At 47.6% G+C, this 15025-nt stretch overlaps 1 protein-coding gene and 1 non-coding gene across 2 annotated transcripts; both read right to left on the bottom strand.

Annotated features, from left to right (window-relative positions):
- Window positions 1-437: 437 nt before the first annotated feature.
- On the bottom strand, window positions 438-9168 carry Acp2 (acid phosphatase 2, lysosomal). Its single transcript, XM_051144100.1, has 11 exons — window positions 9011-9168; window positions 8344-8439; window positions 7710-7796; window positions 5864-6016; window positions 5664-5762; window positions 5496-5585; window positions 4955-5087; window positions 3967-4049; window positions 3683-3789; window positions 3391-3566; window positions 438-1149 (listed from the first exon to the last, which is right to left on the bottom strand). The coding sequence occupies exons 1-11, from the start codon at window positions 9122-9124 to the stop codon at window positions 1016-1018; spliced, it is 1272 nt and encodes a 423-aa protein (XP_051000057.1). The 5' UTR covers window positions 9125-9168; the 3' UTR covers window positions 438-1015.
- Window positions 9169-11478: 2310 nt separating this feature from the next.
- On the bottom strand, window positions 11479-11580 carry LOC127188772 (U6 spliceosomal RNA). The gene has a single exon (XR_007830612.1). It is a non-coding gene; the product is annotated as a U6 spliceosomal RNA (small nuclear RNA).
- Window positions 11581-15025: the final 3445 nt, after the last annotated feature.

Genomic DNA, 15025 nt, shown 5'->3' with positions numbered 1-15025 from the left:
AAATAGCTGCCCTCAGGGTCCCTGATCTGTCTAGTCTGGAGCCAAGTTTATGTCAAAGGCAACGTGCTTTTCTTTTTCCTGTTATTTGGTAGCAGAGTAACCAGGGACTTTAAAAAAAAAAAATGTATGTTCAATCTTGATACAGCCAATAAAGCATATTGTTTATATACCAACTAAAAAACCCAGAAGCCCACCTGAATTTCTGAGTAGACCTAGTCCTGACCTGGTAAGTGTACTCTCTGGAAGTCAGACATGGGAAGGAAATAAAGGCACAGAACCAGCACTCACAGTCAAAGCTTCATTTCCTCGGACTCACTTCAGCCCTATTTTGGGCCACAGTCAAGGTGTCCAGTTCACCATCTGAAGAGCGCAGCCCAGCTGAGGTGAAGTCACTTCATGATTCCATGCTATGTCCTCCCACTGTCGCCCAGGTACAATGCAGGTATTTTCAGACCTGCCTGAGGCACCTGCTCAAGCCAACAGCTGACACTAACGGTAGCCTCCGCCAAGGGGGGACTTTGCTGTTCGATGACCCAGTTTCTTGATAGCCATATTTTATCCTCTCAGTGATTTGCAGTTTTTGCCTCTAAAAAGTTACTAAGGGACAATATCCTCCAAGCCATTTGCCAGAGATGTGGGCTAGAAGACAAAGAGCAAGGCTTGGTGGAAGAGCAAGGCAGATCAAGTACTGGCTTCTTAGGGTTTTTTGGTTTTAATCCCAGGTCCTGAGTGAAACCTGAACGCTTCTCTGTCTCTCAAGTCCTTAGGGAGTATAGAAGAGGCAAATCCCATCTGGAGAAAGCCAGTGTCCACATAGTCCACGGTAAACGTCAGGTGTGGAGATGGTGAGTCACAGGTGGCATGCACCCAGCCGAGCCTCAGCCATTCACTTGGGCTTAGGTAATTAGGGAGGCCAAGCCCCAGGGATCCTGTCCATGGGCTGGGATCAGCAATAGTCAGGAGGAAGACTCAGCCAACCTCCCCTAGGAGCAAAGGGAAGGGGACTGAGTGGTTGTCAAGCCTGGTCTTCCCTGTCTGCAACGTGATGGTAGCCAGGAGGCTGGGCCTGCATCCGGAAGAGGACAGTGAGGAGCAGCACTATTAGGAGGAAGAGGATGGAGCCACAGACAGCCAAGGCCACAGTCACCTCTGCGCAGGGGAGGGGAGAAGAAAGGTACCATCAGTATTCATCTAGCAAACACAGAGCATCAGCCCCCGCGCCAGGTACCGCTCTGACAGAACAGGTCGTCAAGACATCTGCTCTCATGGCGTTTGCATTCTAGAGGAAAGATGCAGTAAACGGTCGTGTAATGGCAACACACGCTGGCAATGCTATATAAGCAAGATAAGTTAGTCAGAAGTCACTGAGGAAATAGGACTAGGCCTGGGGTCAAGAAGTAAACAGATGAGAGCAGACTGTCATGCGGCGGGGGTAGGAGGACAAGCAAGTACAGAAGGCCCTGATACCAGAACAGGCTTGGTGTTCTAGATTATTCAGCAAGAAAGTATCTCTGGAGAACAGTAAGCAAGGGACACCAGAAACAGGAGACGGCCAGGCCAAGTATAGGCTGTGTGGTCATGGCAGAGATCCTAGGTTTAGTGTGTGATTAACACACACACACACACACACACCTGCATGGTTGCACACGCCTTTAATCCCAGCACTTGCAGAGGTAGGCAGATCTCTGAGTTTGAGGCCAGACTGGTCTACAAAGCAAGTTCAGGACAGCCAGGGCTACACAGAGAAACCCTGCCTCAAAAAACCTAAATAACAAATGAATGACATGGTCTCATCTAGCCCAGACTGTCTTGGAACTGGCTATGTAGAGGATGGCCTTGAATTTCTGATCTTCCTCCCTGCACCTGAGTGCTGGAATTAGAGGTTGCACCACCACATCCAGTTTATGCAATGCTGGAGATTAAACTCAGGGCTTTTCCCCTGTGTGCTAGGCAAGTGCTCTACCAACTGAGCCAAACACTTAGCCTCAATTTATATTACCTAAGAAATAAACTCTGGGGGCTGGAGAGATGGCTCAGAGGTTAAGAGCACTGACTGCTCTTCCAGAGGTCCTGAGTTCAATTCCCAGCCACCACATGGTGGCTCACAACCATCTATAATGAGATCTGATGCCCTCTTCTGGCCTGCAGGTGTACATGCAGGCAGAACATTGTATACATAATAAATAAATCTTTAAAAAAAAAAAAAAGAAAGAAAGAAAAGAAAAAGAAAAAGAAAAAAGAAATTAACTCTGCTGTGAATAGAACCAGAACGAACTTTAGGCTTTTCAACAGTTCAGGCAGAACTGATAGTGTTAGACTGGAGAGGCAAGAACTCAGTATCTGAGAAGCAGAGCAGATGGGATCTACTAATGTACTGGGTGGTCAGATGAAAGGATAATGCCCAGTGGCATACTGTGTGACTCTGAGACTACTGTAGCGCCTTCTAAATTGACTGTAAAATAAACAAGTGGATCTGAGGGGAAGAAATGCTGCTTTAGACACAACTTAGATGCCTTATTTGACACCCATGTAGAGAAGAGGCCTCTGGTGACCAGCTGGGTGAAAGCCTAGCTCAGAAGTTATACATCTAAGTCATATACAAAAGAGGAGATGGATGAGATCCCTTGAGAGTCAGGACAGATAGGGAAAGGGCCAGGGATAAGCATCAGGCTATTCATTATTTAGTGAGGAAGGAAAACAGGGAGTTGTAGTAAGTGAAAACCTGAATCCAGGGCTTCATACATGATAGCCATGGATTCTACCACTGAGCTATGTCCACAGCACTAAAACAGCATGTTTAAGGAAGGAATGGCAGCCGTGTGGCTGAGGTGAGAGAATCCAAGAATTGGTTATTTTGACAACAGCTTCACTGCAGCAAAAGGTGACACAAAATTGTTTAATGTCAGTCTGAGATCATAGTCTGAGGAAGTAAAGCCAAGGTGTAGGCAACTCTTTGAAGGGTTTTACTTTAAAAAGGTCAAAAAGATACAGTGAGACTACAGAAATGAGTCTCAGAAGTCTCTGTTAAGCTTTGCGATGGGAGTGGTGTAGTGGAGAAGGGACCGTGTTCCCAGAGAAGGGGAGAAGAGACCGACACAGACTAAGTGGAAAGGCTGCACCTGAGTACTAAGCTTATATAAGCAGATAAGCTGGTGGGTTGTGGCAGGAGAATGACAGTTCTCTCCTGGTGACTCTTATTTTCTCAGTGATAAGTGTGTCACCCGAGGGTGAAGGCTGGGGAGAGTATATAAATACGGTCTTAGGGTTGAAGTGGCTGTCCAGGGAAAGGCAGGAAGACCTCTGGAAATATGTCTGCTCCCTGAAGATTTCTAGGTGTGATTTTAACACTGACCTGGGACTTGATTAACACAGAAGCAGGTGGCAGCTCACCTGTGTCTGCAGTATCACTTGTTAGCTGGCACTCCTTCTGCCAGTCCTTGGCTATGACAGGCTCTGTGAGGCGGAGGAAGTCTTGCAGTGGGCAGCGGTGAGGGCAGCCAGGCAGGATCAGAGGCCAGGGTGCCTTCTTACTGTCGTTCCGAAAGTACATCTCCACTGAGAAATTCCTGCGAGTTGACGGGAGGCAAGACAGGGATGTTCACCATTGCCCGTAACTGAGTCTCTGAGTTGCCCTCGGCCATCCCAAATGCTCCTTTAGACGACACCTGGCAGCTCCACTTACCCATTATCTTCCTGGTACAGTTCAAATATGTGGCAGGAAGCATAGGGGGCTTGTTTCCCATTGTAGACATTCAGTGCCATTTGCAGAGCAACCAGGGTAGTGTCATGCTGTAAGGCAGAGGGGCAGCCTATAGGACTGGTTACTCCCCCACATCCCAGGAACTGAATCAGGGCAAAGTACCCAATTCCTGGTTTGACCCTTGTATGCCGGTGTGTGTGTGTGTGTGTGTGTGTGTGTGTGTGTGTGTGTGTGTGTGTGTGTTTGTGGCAGGGGTTGGAGCTTACCGCGGAGTAAACCAGAAGCTTAGGGAATTGAGAGGTGGTTGCCATTAGGGTCAGGTTCTTCAGTATCTGAGCCAGCAGAACTCCTGAAGAGGAGAAATTCCACGTATCAGTGTCTCAAACCATCACTGATCTCTTGTCACATGCTAGTGTTAGTCTGATCACCAAGCCTGAGAACTCTTAACAGTTCACAGGGACCATATTGGGACTCTATACCACCTACTGCTAAGAGCATGATCATGACTAACTGAACAGTGTGAACATGGTGTAAACTTGAGACTGCTTCACAGCTCATGAGATGGTGGCTCATGCCAGGGTAACTGCTGTGTGCAGGCTTTGAAAACCGTTGCACCGTCAAAGATCTGAGAATGTATACCCTTGAACGCTCAAATGGAGTAACTGGCACATGTGTTACCCTTTTCTCTAAAGGCCTTAGCAGTTCTCTGGAGGGCGGTGTGCAGTTAGGAAAGAGAGGAAGGGTCTTCTGACATGTGTGAAACCTAAGAGTAAGAATGGTTGGCCTGTAGAGCTGGGGAGATGGCTCAGCAGTTAAGAGCACCGACTGCTCTTCCAGAGGTCCTGAGTTGAATTCCCAGCAACCACATGGTGGCTCACAACCATCTGTAATGTGATCTGGTGTGCACGGTATATACGATATATAAAGAATGGTTGGCCAGGTGCAGTGGTGCGCGCCTTTAATCCCAGCACTCAGGAGGCAGAGGCAAGTGGATCTCTGTGATGGAGGCCAGCCTGGTCTACATAGAGAGTTCAGACTGGCTTGGCCAGAGCTACAGAGTGAGACCTGTGGCTCAGGCTGAATGTCAGAGAACTGGGAGATTTGGGTGACTAGCAGGGATGGTAAAGGGAGAGCTGGTTGGAAAGAGCAGAGAATTATTTTAGGCAGTAAAGTGTGTGAGAAGCTCCCACAGAAGATTTTCAGTGCTGGAGAGTTTTGAGGAGAGGGTAGTGACATGCTGTTCTTGTCACTCACCCCCCTGAAGCCGGGCCTTCTGTACTTGCTCGTGGATCCCGAAGAGGAAGAGGAAGCTGAAGTCCTTTAGCTGGCTCAGATGCTGCATGGTTTGGGGTGAGGCCCAGGGCGGCAGGAGCAGCCCATGTGTTTGCTGTGTATCGCAGCGGGCAGGTTAGCTCCTTAGGCCTAGGCCAGAGCCTCTCCAAGGGTGGCTGTCCTCCCCAGTGGGGGAAGGTGCCTGTGTGTGTGAGGGAGGAAGGGGAGAGCAGACATGGCAGACAGCAGGACATTGGAAAGGAAGCTCAAGGATGAAGAGCAGACTCAGCAGAAAGAAATCTCCCAGCACTGAGCTCTGGATGGAGAAGGATAGAGTGCTGACATCTAGCAAACCATTTCCCACTTTGAGGTTCATTTCACCCGTGAGGGGAGTTCCCGGGTTACATAAGCACTGCTTGCTGGGCCTTCCCAGTAGGGATGGTAGTATCCAGGCAGTGTGCTCTACTACCCTAGAGACCTACTGAGAGAGGAACAATCCCCACATGCACCCTGGTCAGCTCACCTCACAGAAGAGCGTGTCATAAACATTCCAGATGGTCTCTAGGGTCAGGTTCGCAAGCCCTGTCTCATTGGCCACCATGTCCAGAAATTGCTATGAAAAATGGATCAGGAGATCAGTACTGTTCTAGGGAAAGAGCAGCAGATGACCTCCACCTCGGCCCCCACTCACAGCATTCTGAATACTCCTGTTCTGATACTCTGGTGTCTGCCGAGTCTCATTCTGTAGCTGTTCATAACGGGGACATGGGCCCAACGGAAACTTCAGCAACTGCAAATTACGGGGCACACAGGTAGAGAAGGGGTCTGGGATCAGTAGGCCCATAGCCACAGTTATCCCCTCACCACTTCTTAAGGGCTGGCCAGCCTTACCCTGTCTTCAGTGATGGGCACAGTGTGGACAGGGATAGGCTGCCATGAAATGTTAGGGTTGAAGCGCTGAACTTCACTGGGTGGGAAGAGTCCAGCTAGGTTGGCCTCAGCACTCATGAGAGTACGGTCAAAGTCTGTGCTTCGCACATAAACCTGTAGATTAGCAACACAAATGTGTGTGTAGAAGCTCTGGCTCCTCACTAGAGCCCCAGGAGAGAACATGTTCTGGATGGTTACTTGGCACATTATGAACTCACCATGCATACACAGCCTCTCTGGTGGTTCTCACCTATCCCTCAAGGCCTCCAAACATTCAGCTCCAGCCTATCACCACCGCATAAAGAACTCTAGTTCAAATACGTCTTGCTCATTAAAGCACTCATTTGGTAAGCTGTCTGGTCTGGGAGACATTAAAACTGGTTTGCCTCCCATGAAGACCAGAGTCCTGGTCAGATGCAGTGGTAAACCCCTTCTCCCCTCTACCTCCACAGATGGAGACAGGATCATACCATGTAGCTCTTGCTGTCCTAAAGCTCACTATGTAGACCAGGCTAGCCTCAGACTCACAGTGACCTACCTGCCTTTGCCTCTCAAGTGCTGGAATTAAAGGTGTGTGCCTCTAATTCCAGCTTGGTACACACTTTTGTTTTGTTTTGTTTTTTGAGACAAGGTTTCTCTGTGTAGCCCTGGCTGTCTTAGAACTCTCTCTACAGACAGGCTGACCTCAAACAGAGATCTGCCTGCCTTTGTCTACTGAGTGCTGGGATTAAAGGCGTGCGTCATCACACCCGGATAACAACAGGTTTTCTGTCCAGACACTTATTGTCACTAAGGGCTGAGCACTGTGCGAGTGCTTTTCATCTGACAGTATACCATAGAGTTATCCCTATCTTCATGGGGCTTACAGTGGCGCAGTCTAATAAGCTGGACAGAACCGAGATAAAGGGGGACAGTGAAAATTGGCAAGTGTGCTAGCTCCTAAGGTCCTCTGCTTTCCCCAGTGGTGGAGATAGCTGTTCCTGTGGTTACTGCTTTCAGCTGCAGCTGCCTCAATCCTCTACATGTTACTGTTCCCTAAAGACCTACCTCTAACGTAAGCTTGCTCCTCCCTTCCCTATTTTCTTCCTCCCTTTTCATAAACCACCCCTCTGTGTTCCTTTCCCCACGCCCCAACTTCCTCCCTGGTCTCTAAGTCCATTTGTAAAGGAGAAGGGAGTATGTTGAGGAGTGGTATCCACTATTAGGACTGTAGGTTATTGCTTTTATTTTTTTAGACAGGGTTTCACTGTGTGGGCCCTGGTTAGTCTTAGGGGTCCTCCTGTCTCTGCCTCTCAAATTCTGGGATTAGGACAGCCAGGATACACAGAGAGATCCTGTCTCAGGGGAAGAAAAAAAAAGTGTGCACCAAATGCCGGGCGGTGGTGTACGCCTTTAATCCCACCCAGCACTTGGGAGGGAGAGGCAGACAGATGGCTCTGAGTTCAGGGCCAGACTGGTCTTCAAAGTGAGTCTAGGACAGCCAAGGCTACACAGAGAAACCCTGTCTCAAAAATAAGAGAAAAAGAAAAGAAAAAAAAAAGCCTGTTGTTTCACAGAGTCAAAAAGTACTTTACCAGACCCTTCCTTATGTCTGAGTTGGACCCTTGGCCAATTTTGTCGTTTCCCAGACAAGCAGAGACAATTCAGACTCCAGAGCAGTATTCTAGCCAGCTCTTAGATGTTTTGTCTAGAGGCCAAAACAATTCAGGAGGAGAGCTAGAGTGCCCAGCTTTCCCCTTAGTGTCTCTGAGGTCAGAAGATAGTCCAAAGATCCCATCCCTCTTGCCACTCAAGCTCCCAGCCTTACCTCATGCCAGTGGTAAGAGGTATTCAGAAAGCCATGGTAGCGCTGCCTCAGAGCCTGGCCCAGCTCCCAGTGCTGTAGCATCCCCTCCTGCGGGCAAACCTAAGGGTCAAGAACATTCCAAGGGAAGGAATGGCCTGCAGCCCCTAGGGCATTTAGGCAGTCTTCCCTTAGTAAGGAATGAGTTAATTCCAGAAGATATGTGGCTAGCTGTGAATGACTCTGTCCTGAGCACAGAGTATTGTTAAGAAATCTGGTCATAAGCCAGGTGGTAGTGGCCCATGCCTTTAATCCCAGCACTCAGGAGGCAGAGGCAGGCAGATCACTGTGAGTTCAAAGCCAGCCTGGTCTACCTGTGAGTTCCAGGACAGCCAAGGATACAGAGAAACCCTGTCTCAAAAAAAAAGAAAAGAAAAGAAAAGAAAGAAAAGAGAAATCTGGTCATAGCTGGAGATGTAGTTCAGTGTGCTTAACATAGAAAGGTCCTGGGCTTGATTTCCAAAACCACAAAATAGACATCTGATCCATCAGAACCCACGTGGAAAACTAGCATTTTAGGGACCCCCAGTTTCTGTCCTCTAGACATGACTCATTCTGTAGCACATCCTGAGGCCTTGCAGGTTGGCTTCCGACCCACCTTGGTTAGCTGACCAAACCCCTGGGGCCATTTCTCTTCCTGATAGGGGTCCTTGGGATATGTCTTCACTGGTGACCGGTCTCCATGTCGATACAGCTGAGCAAAGAAAATGGTTTGTCTACGAAGCAGAAGGGTCTTGTAGTTAAGGATAGGGCCCACCTCTGCCCATGTCAGGAGGAAATCTCATTCCCTTTCCACTCACTAAGCAATGAAAAAAAATCCTAGTTCAGGAGGTCCCTAATTTGGCCATGCAATGTAACTGAAATAACAGGCAAAGCCAAAAAGCACAGGTAGAAGAGTAGTGAGAGCAATGCCTTCTGGGGGAGGAAACGAGCAACGACTGGAAAACAAAGATCCTCAAATTAGTCTTTATGGGTGACTCTCACCCCTTTAACTAAATTCCCATGATGGGGAAGAATCATCCCAGGGAAGAATATACCTAACATTACTCGGTCGCCCTGCCCTGCAAAATAGCCTAGGGCTCCAAATCAATTCTGAATCCAATCTCGCAATCCACCAAGGGCTAGCTGCTTCCCAGACCAGTTCTTTCTCCTCCTTGAGAAGTGAGAACCAGGACCCCAGAGCAGAAGCTCTGCCCCTCCCTCTACCAGCCGGCCTTTGCCCTTTCAGCTTTGGCGAACCCGTTGGTGACTCTGTCACCCATTACCAAGGTAACAAAGCGCAGACTCCGGGCCTGTGTGGGTGGCATCACCGTTAGGCATATGCCAAGAAGAAACTGGAAAAGAGCCGCCTGGCTCCAACCAGACTGTCTGCCCGCCATCGCCGCTGTAGGCTGTGCAGTAAAAGGGCCGGAACGCCTTGGGCGGTACCTGCTGCAGCCGCCCGGATGCTTTCGTAAGGACACTTGCCGGAAGTAGAGCCTTCGCCATCTTTCTATGGGGGTTGGGGGAAGGAATATGGAGAAAGTCTGATGGGAGAAGGCGGAATTAGGGAGGGAATGGTCCACGCAGAAGGTTTAAGATCGGTGGTGATGGACGAGTGTGGGAATGTAGCGCGGTCTTCTGGGCAGAAAAGCCTTAACGCCCTCGTTTTTATAGAGGCTCTAGGTCAGGCTTGCTTCTTCCTCTACCAGGCTGGTGCTTGCCCTGGAGTGCAAGCGCCTCTGAGAAGTGCTGCTGAGCTCGATTCCTAAACCTTAGCTGGTGCAGAATTGGAGCGAGGTGTGGGAAAAGTATAGGGCCTCGTTTTCTACGCCTGTCTGCTGTGTGTAATTTAGTTTGAACCTTGGCTCTGGCACTGTTCCCTACGTGGTCTTGTTTGGGATATAGGGGACTGCGTGTAAACAGCCCTTTGGACTCCCTTGTCCTTGAGGTTGATTCAGTCTACCATTCATGTCCTGAACAGACCTCCTCATTACCCAAAGCCCTCTCCTCACTTTCAGTCCTTTCTCTCTGTTGATTTCTAAATTAAATAAGACTCAAAATGTCATGCTTCCTTTCAGAGGAGTTAGATTGTATAGGATGTTCAAATTTCCCAATCCCTCGGATATAATTCATATGGGAGGAATTTCAGACAACTGCGGCTGTGTTTTGATGCAGGCATGTAACTGGGGGATTTTCACAGAATCAGCGTTTCTCCAGGATTTTGGAACAGGCAACCAGTCTGGCTTCCGGATTTTGACTCCACACCTTAGAATGGCATACAGTGCTGGTCGGATCTTGGGCCCTTGATATGCTTTGATACAGATCTTCCCGCTATAAGCAAACCCATCTCAGATTATCTGTAAACAAATCTGATCAGAACTGTTACTGTCCTAGGACTCCAGATAAAATTGTGTACCTGACTACCTAAACATTACTTCCCAAGTCGCTTTAACAAAGACTCAGGAGTGAGCAGACTAAAGTTTGGAAACTAAGTAGTACAAACAATTTTATATTTAACAAGGCAATGATAGATAGAAGGTGCCATGCAGCAGATATGTTATACGGAGTTTATTAAATCAGCATGGGGGGGAGGGGGTGAAACCCAGAGGGGGGGAGGGGGGAAAGTACAAGAGGGCTGTAGAGGAGGGGGAGAGAGAGAGAAAGTAGAGAGGGGGTGTAGAGACACCACATGGTGAGTCTGTCCTTTTATATGGCCCTGGGCAGGGTCGTGACCCCATGGCAGGATGACGTCACAAGTAGGCCGACTGAAACAGAGCCCTAACAAAGAATCCTAGCCAGGCAGTGGTGGTCCACAACTTTAGTCCCAGTACTTGGGAGGCAGTGGCAAGTAGATTTCTGAGTTCAAGGCCGGTCTGTTCTACCAAGTGAGTTTTAGGACAGTCAGAGCTACACAGAGAAACCCTACCGCGACAAAACAACAACAAAAAACAAAACTACTTTCTGAAAATGAATGTTTTGCATATCTGTGCCTGCATGTATTTCTGTGAACCATGTGTGTACAGTGCCCTCAAGAGGCCAGAAGAAAGCACAGTACCACATATAAACAGCCACCTGTGGGTGCTGGGAATAGAACCTGAGTCCTCCGAAAGAGCAGCCAGTGCTCTTAGCTGCTGAGCTGTATCTTCAGCCTGCTTGCTTGTTTCACTAGTTCTTAACTTTCTAAACTACAGTTCTCTTATAAATCACATGAAAAAGTAGCCCTCTCTCTGGAAAAAAAGTGTCCACACATGAACACAGAATACAGTTTTGCATATAATCTCAGATGATTCCCAGAGATCCTCTATAGGCTTATAAGACTAGAAAACCAACCCAGAGAGAGGTGATTGCCTAAGCACACCCAGTTTAAATAGATTAAAATCCACACTTCCTTGGTTTTTGTGTGTGTGTGTGTTTTGTTTGTTTTTGCTTTTGTTTTGAGACAGGATTTCTCTGTGTAACAGCCTAGGCTGTCCTGGACTCACTTTTGTAGACCAGGTTGGTCTTGAACTAGAGAATCACCCGCCTCTGCCTCTCTGAGTGCTGGGTGTTATTTGTCTTTTGAGACAGGGTCTTACGTAGCCCAGGCAGGCCATATACTTCTGATCCTCCTACTACCACATGCTAAGCACTGGCCTGTGGTGGCACATGCCTTTAATTCCAGCACTCAGTAGGCAGAGGCAGGTGGATCTCTGAGTTTGAGGCCAACCTGGCGTAGTGAGTTTTAGGAGAAACCCTGTCTCAAAATAAAGAAATAAATATAGAATGTTTCACACATTTTCTTGTCATCTTTGTGCAGGGATATGAAAATCCTTTATTGTTCCAGTTCAGTTTTATGTGCTGCCAAAGACAGCACTGTAATGGACAGTTGCGTGTAGGCTGTTCAAACTGCATTGTTAAGCTGTATATGGTAGCCCCAAGGTACCTTGAGATTTTATCAAAGGTAACCTTTCACATAAGTGGCATCAAATGGAACATTACTGACAAGTGCATATTAGTGTGGGTTTTTTGTTTGTTTTGAAACAAGGTCTCACTTTGTAGGTCAGGCAGGCTTACAACTTAAAATCCTCCTGGCACTGCTTCTTTTTTTTTTTTTTTTTTTTTTTGGTTTTTCGAGGCAGGGTTTCTCTGTGTAGCCTTGGCCATCCTGGACTCACTTTGTAGACCAGGCTGGCCTCGAACTCACAGCGATCCGCCTGCCTCTGCCTCCCGAGTGCTGGGATTAAAGGCGTGCGCCACCACGCCCGGCTCTGGCACTGCTTCTTAAGTGCTGGAATTATAAGCATGCTTCCCCCGTGTACATTTTGTAGAGTTGTTTTACTTTCATTTGTTTGTTTGTTTGTTTTGATTTGATTTGATTTTTGGGACAGGGTTTCTCTGTGTAACTGTGGCTATCTTAGATCTAGCTCTGTAGACCAGGTTGGCCTCAAACTCACAGATTCACCTGCATTTGCTCCCCAGTGCTGGGATTGAAGGCACTTTCCCAGCGATTTTTAAGGTTATTTTATTTAATTATCCCAGTATATGGGAAGATTGAGGCAGGAAAATCAGGAGTTAAAGGACAGCTCTAGTTACATAGCAAGTTCAAGGCCAGCTTAGGCTACAGGAGACCCTGTCTGAAAAACAAAAACAAACAAACCAAAAAAATTTAGTATAACTTTTCCTCTGCAAAATCATCCAGGCCATTGTGCTTTTGGAATGTAAATCTTTAGCTCACCAAATAGAACAAAACTCCTTCATGCTTTGTTTTTCTTCCCACTTGCTCAAGTATGACTACATCCTTTGTGTCTGTAACCATCTGTGTGGGGAGGATTGGTGAAGCAGATGTTATTGCAAACTTTATAGTGAGGAATGATTCCAGGGTAATGAGGGCACTGCACACTGATGGTAGGGCCCAGAGCAAAGCTTCACTTTTATAACACCTCAGTTTTTGCATTATTTTCTATAGGTGATTTCAAGTTCTTCTCCACTTGAAAAAAAAAATCATGTATATGGATAGACAGACAGATGCATTCATGGGCTTATTCCAGACCAAATAAGTCAGTTTCTGAAAGTAAGGTCAGGTTTGAAAATAACTGCTTACTCTGTGTTGGCAGAAGCAAATGTAAATCCAGGTGAATGAACCATTTTTTCCCCTTTTTTGGAAGTATTTTTGTATAATGGATAAAGTTAATCTGCTTGTTTTATTTTAGTTTAAATTTGAGCATGAGTTTATTTTTACGTATTTGTTTGTATGTGTGTGTGCACATGAGTGCAGGTACTCATGGAGTCCAGCAGAGGGGGTCAGATCTCAGGAGCTGGAGTTGTACAACAGGTGGTTGTGAGCTACTCAATATGGGTACCACGCCCAGCTACAGCAAGAGCTCTTAACAGCTGAGCGTTCTCCAGTTGAGAGCCTGAGCTTTTGAATCAGTTTTTATCTGTAATCAGTTTTTTGTTTTGTTTTGTTTTTGTTTCTTTGGATTTTTGAGACTGGGATTCTCTGTTACACAGAGCCCTGGCTGTCCTGGGACTCTCTTTGTAGACCAGGCTGGCCTGGTAATCACAGAGATCAGCCTGCTTCTGCCTCCCAAGTGCTGGGTTTAGAGGTGTGTGCCCCCACTGCCCAGCTGTAATCAGTTTTGATAGTCTCACCTTGTTAGTTGCCTTCTCCTAAAATTTATCATGAGAATATATGAAATGATAATACATGTAGAATAAAATGTGCAGAAAAGCCTAAATAGATATTATTTTTCTTCTTTGTGTTCTGCCTTCTTTATCATGTCTGAACATGCAGGTTTGGGTCTGAACAGAGGTTCCTAGATTCTTCTTTATTTTGTGATTAAGAGATTGGGCAGAAGAGCCAGGCGTGGTGGTGCAAGCCTTTAATGCCAGCACTCATGAGGCAGAGGATCCCTGTGAGTTCAGAGGCCAGCCTGGTCTATAAAGTGAGTCTAGGACAGCCAGGGCTACACACAGAGATTGGACAGAAGTCTACTTGAGTAGGTTCCTGGGGCTCGGAAAGATGGTTCCCTCACTTTCTACTCATGTAGAGCACCAAAAGAAGGATCCAGAAACAGTAAGTGCCTTAGCCTTCTTCCTGGGAAAGATTGCCGTTGGGGAAGTTGTTTAGTGGCACATTTGACCAGGGGCTGGTGAATGCTAGTTCTAAGCCTAGAAGTGGCTGCTGGAAGTCAGGGGTGGAGGAGTCAGAGATGTGACCAGTAAGATTCCCCAAGAATGTTCCTAGGGACGTTGCTTCCTGTAAGAGTCAAAAAAAAAAAAAAAAAAAAAAAAGATAGAAAAGACCCATAGGAGTGGGATGCCTTGGCCTTAACACTTCCTTTGGGCTGATGGAACTGTGCCACGAGGGTGGGGCTGGCTAAAGTAGGACATGTGCTTCTAGATCACCTGAGTGCTTGTCCTGGCCTGGGGCAGAAGTCCTAGTGGTCAGGCACCGGGAAGTCCATGGAGATACCATCAACAGGTTTTAGCCTTTCCCAATTATTCTCCTCCTCTCCCTTCTCTTTGTGCATGCTCCTCCACCACCTGTAACATGTGGTGGTGAGGTACCGCCAATGCTGCCTCCCCTACAGCAGCCCTACCTCCCTGGCTTGGAGGAGGACCTGTTTGTTCAGCAGCTGACTCTAGCCTGGATCAGTGGGCTCCGGCTTGGGCTTGTCTGTGTGTTCCTGGGAAGCACCTCGTAGGTAGTCAGGAGAGAGGCAATAGGATCAAAGATGGATGAGGAAGACTTTTTTTTTTTTAACCCCCTAGAAGATAATGTCATTGGGCTTCAGGCCAATGTTCCATTGCAAGTTCCTTGGAATGAGGTTAGATAGAGACATCTCTGAGTGTGCTACCATGCTGGCAGTTGGGCGAGGGGAGAGCGCTTGCTGCGTGCTGGGACTGAGCCCTCCCAATCTGTGGCTGCTGCCTTTGGTTGCTACTTTCCCAGGGTGGCAGGCCCTTGTAAAAATTGGGGAAGGAACAGATGAGAAGAATTGGAGAGCCTTGTGTTCATGATTCATAAGTGTCCAGACCAGGGTGGAGGCCTTGTGTGGGGATGACCTTGTGATGAGAAGGAAGAAGAGCAAAAGCCAGAGGCAGAAGCTGACGAGGGGGGCTGCCAGAGGGGCTTTTTTCTGAATGTGAAAAAATGAATACATGGGCAGATTTTGCAACACCCCCGCAGCCTACCGTCTTCTCACACGTGCTCCCAGTCTCGGCTTGTTTCCTTGGCTCACCCTGTGCTTCCTCTCAGCGTTCACCAAACCCCTCTTCTTCTGCAGCTTCCTTGTCCTTCCCCCATCCTGTTCCTT

The sequence above is a fragment of the Acomys russatus genome, chromosome 4 (assembly GCF_903995435.1).
Source record: "Acomys russatus chromosome 4, mAcoRus1.1, whole genome shotgun sequence".
In the NCBI taxonomy this organism is placed as follows: Eukaryota; Metazoa; Chordata; class Mammalia; order Rodentia; family Muridae; genus Acomys; species Acomys russatus.
This window is presented reverse-complemented; position numbering and strand designations above follow the sequence as displayed.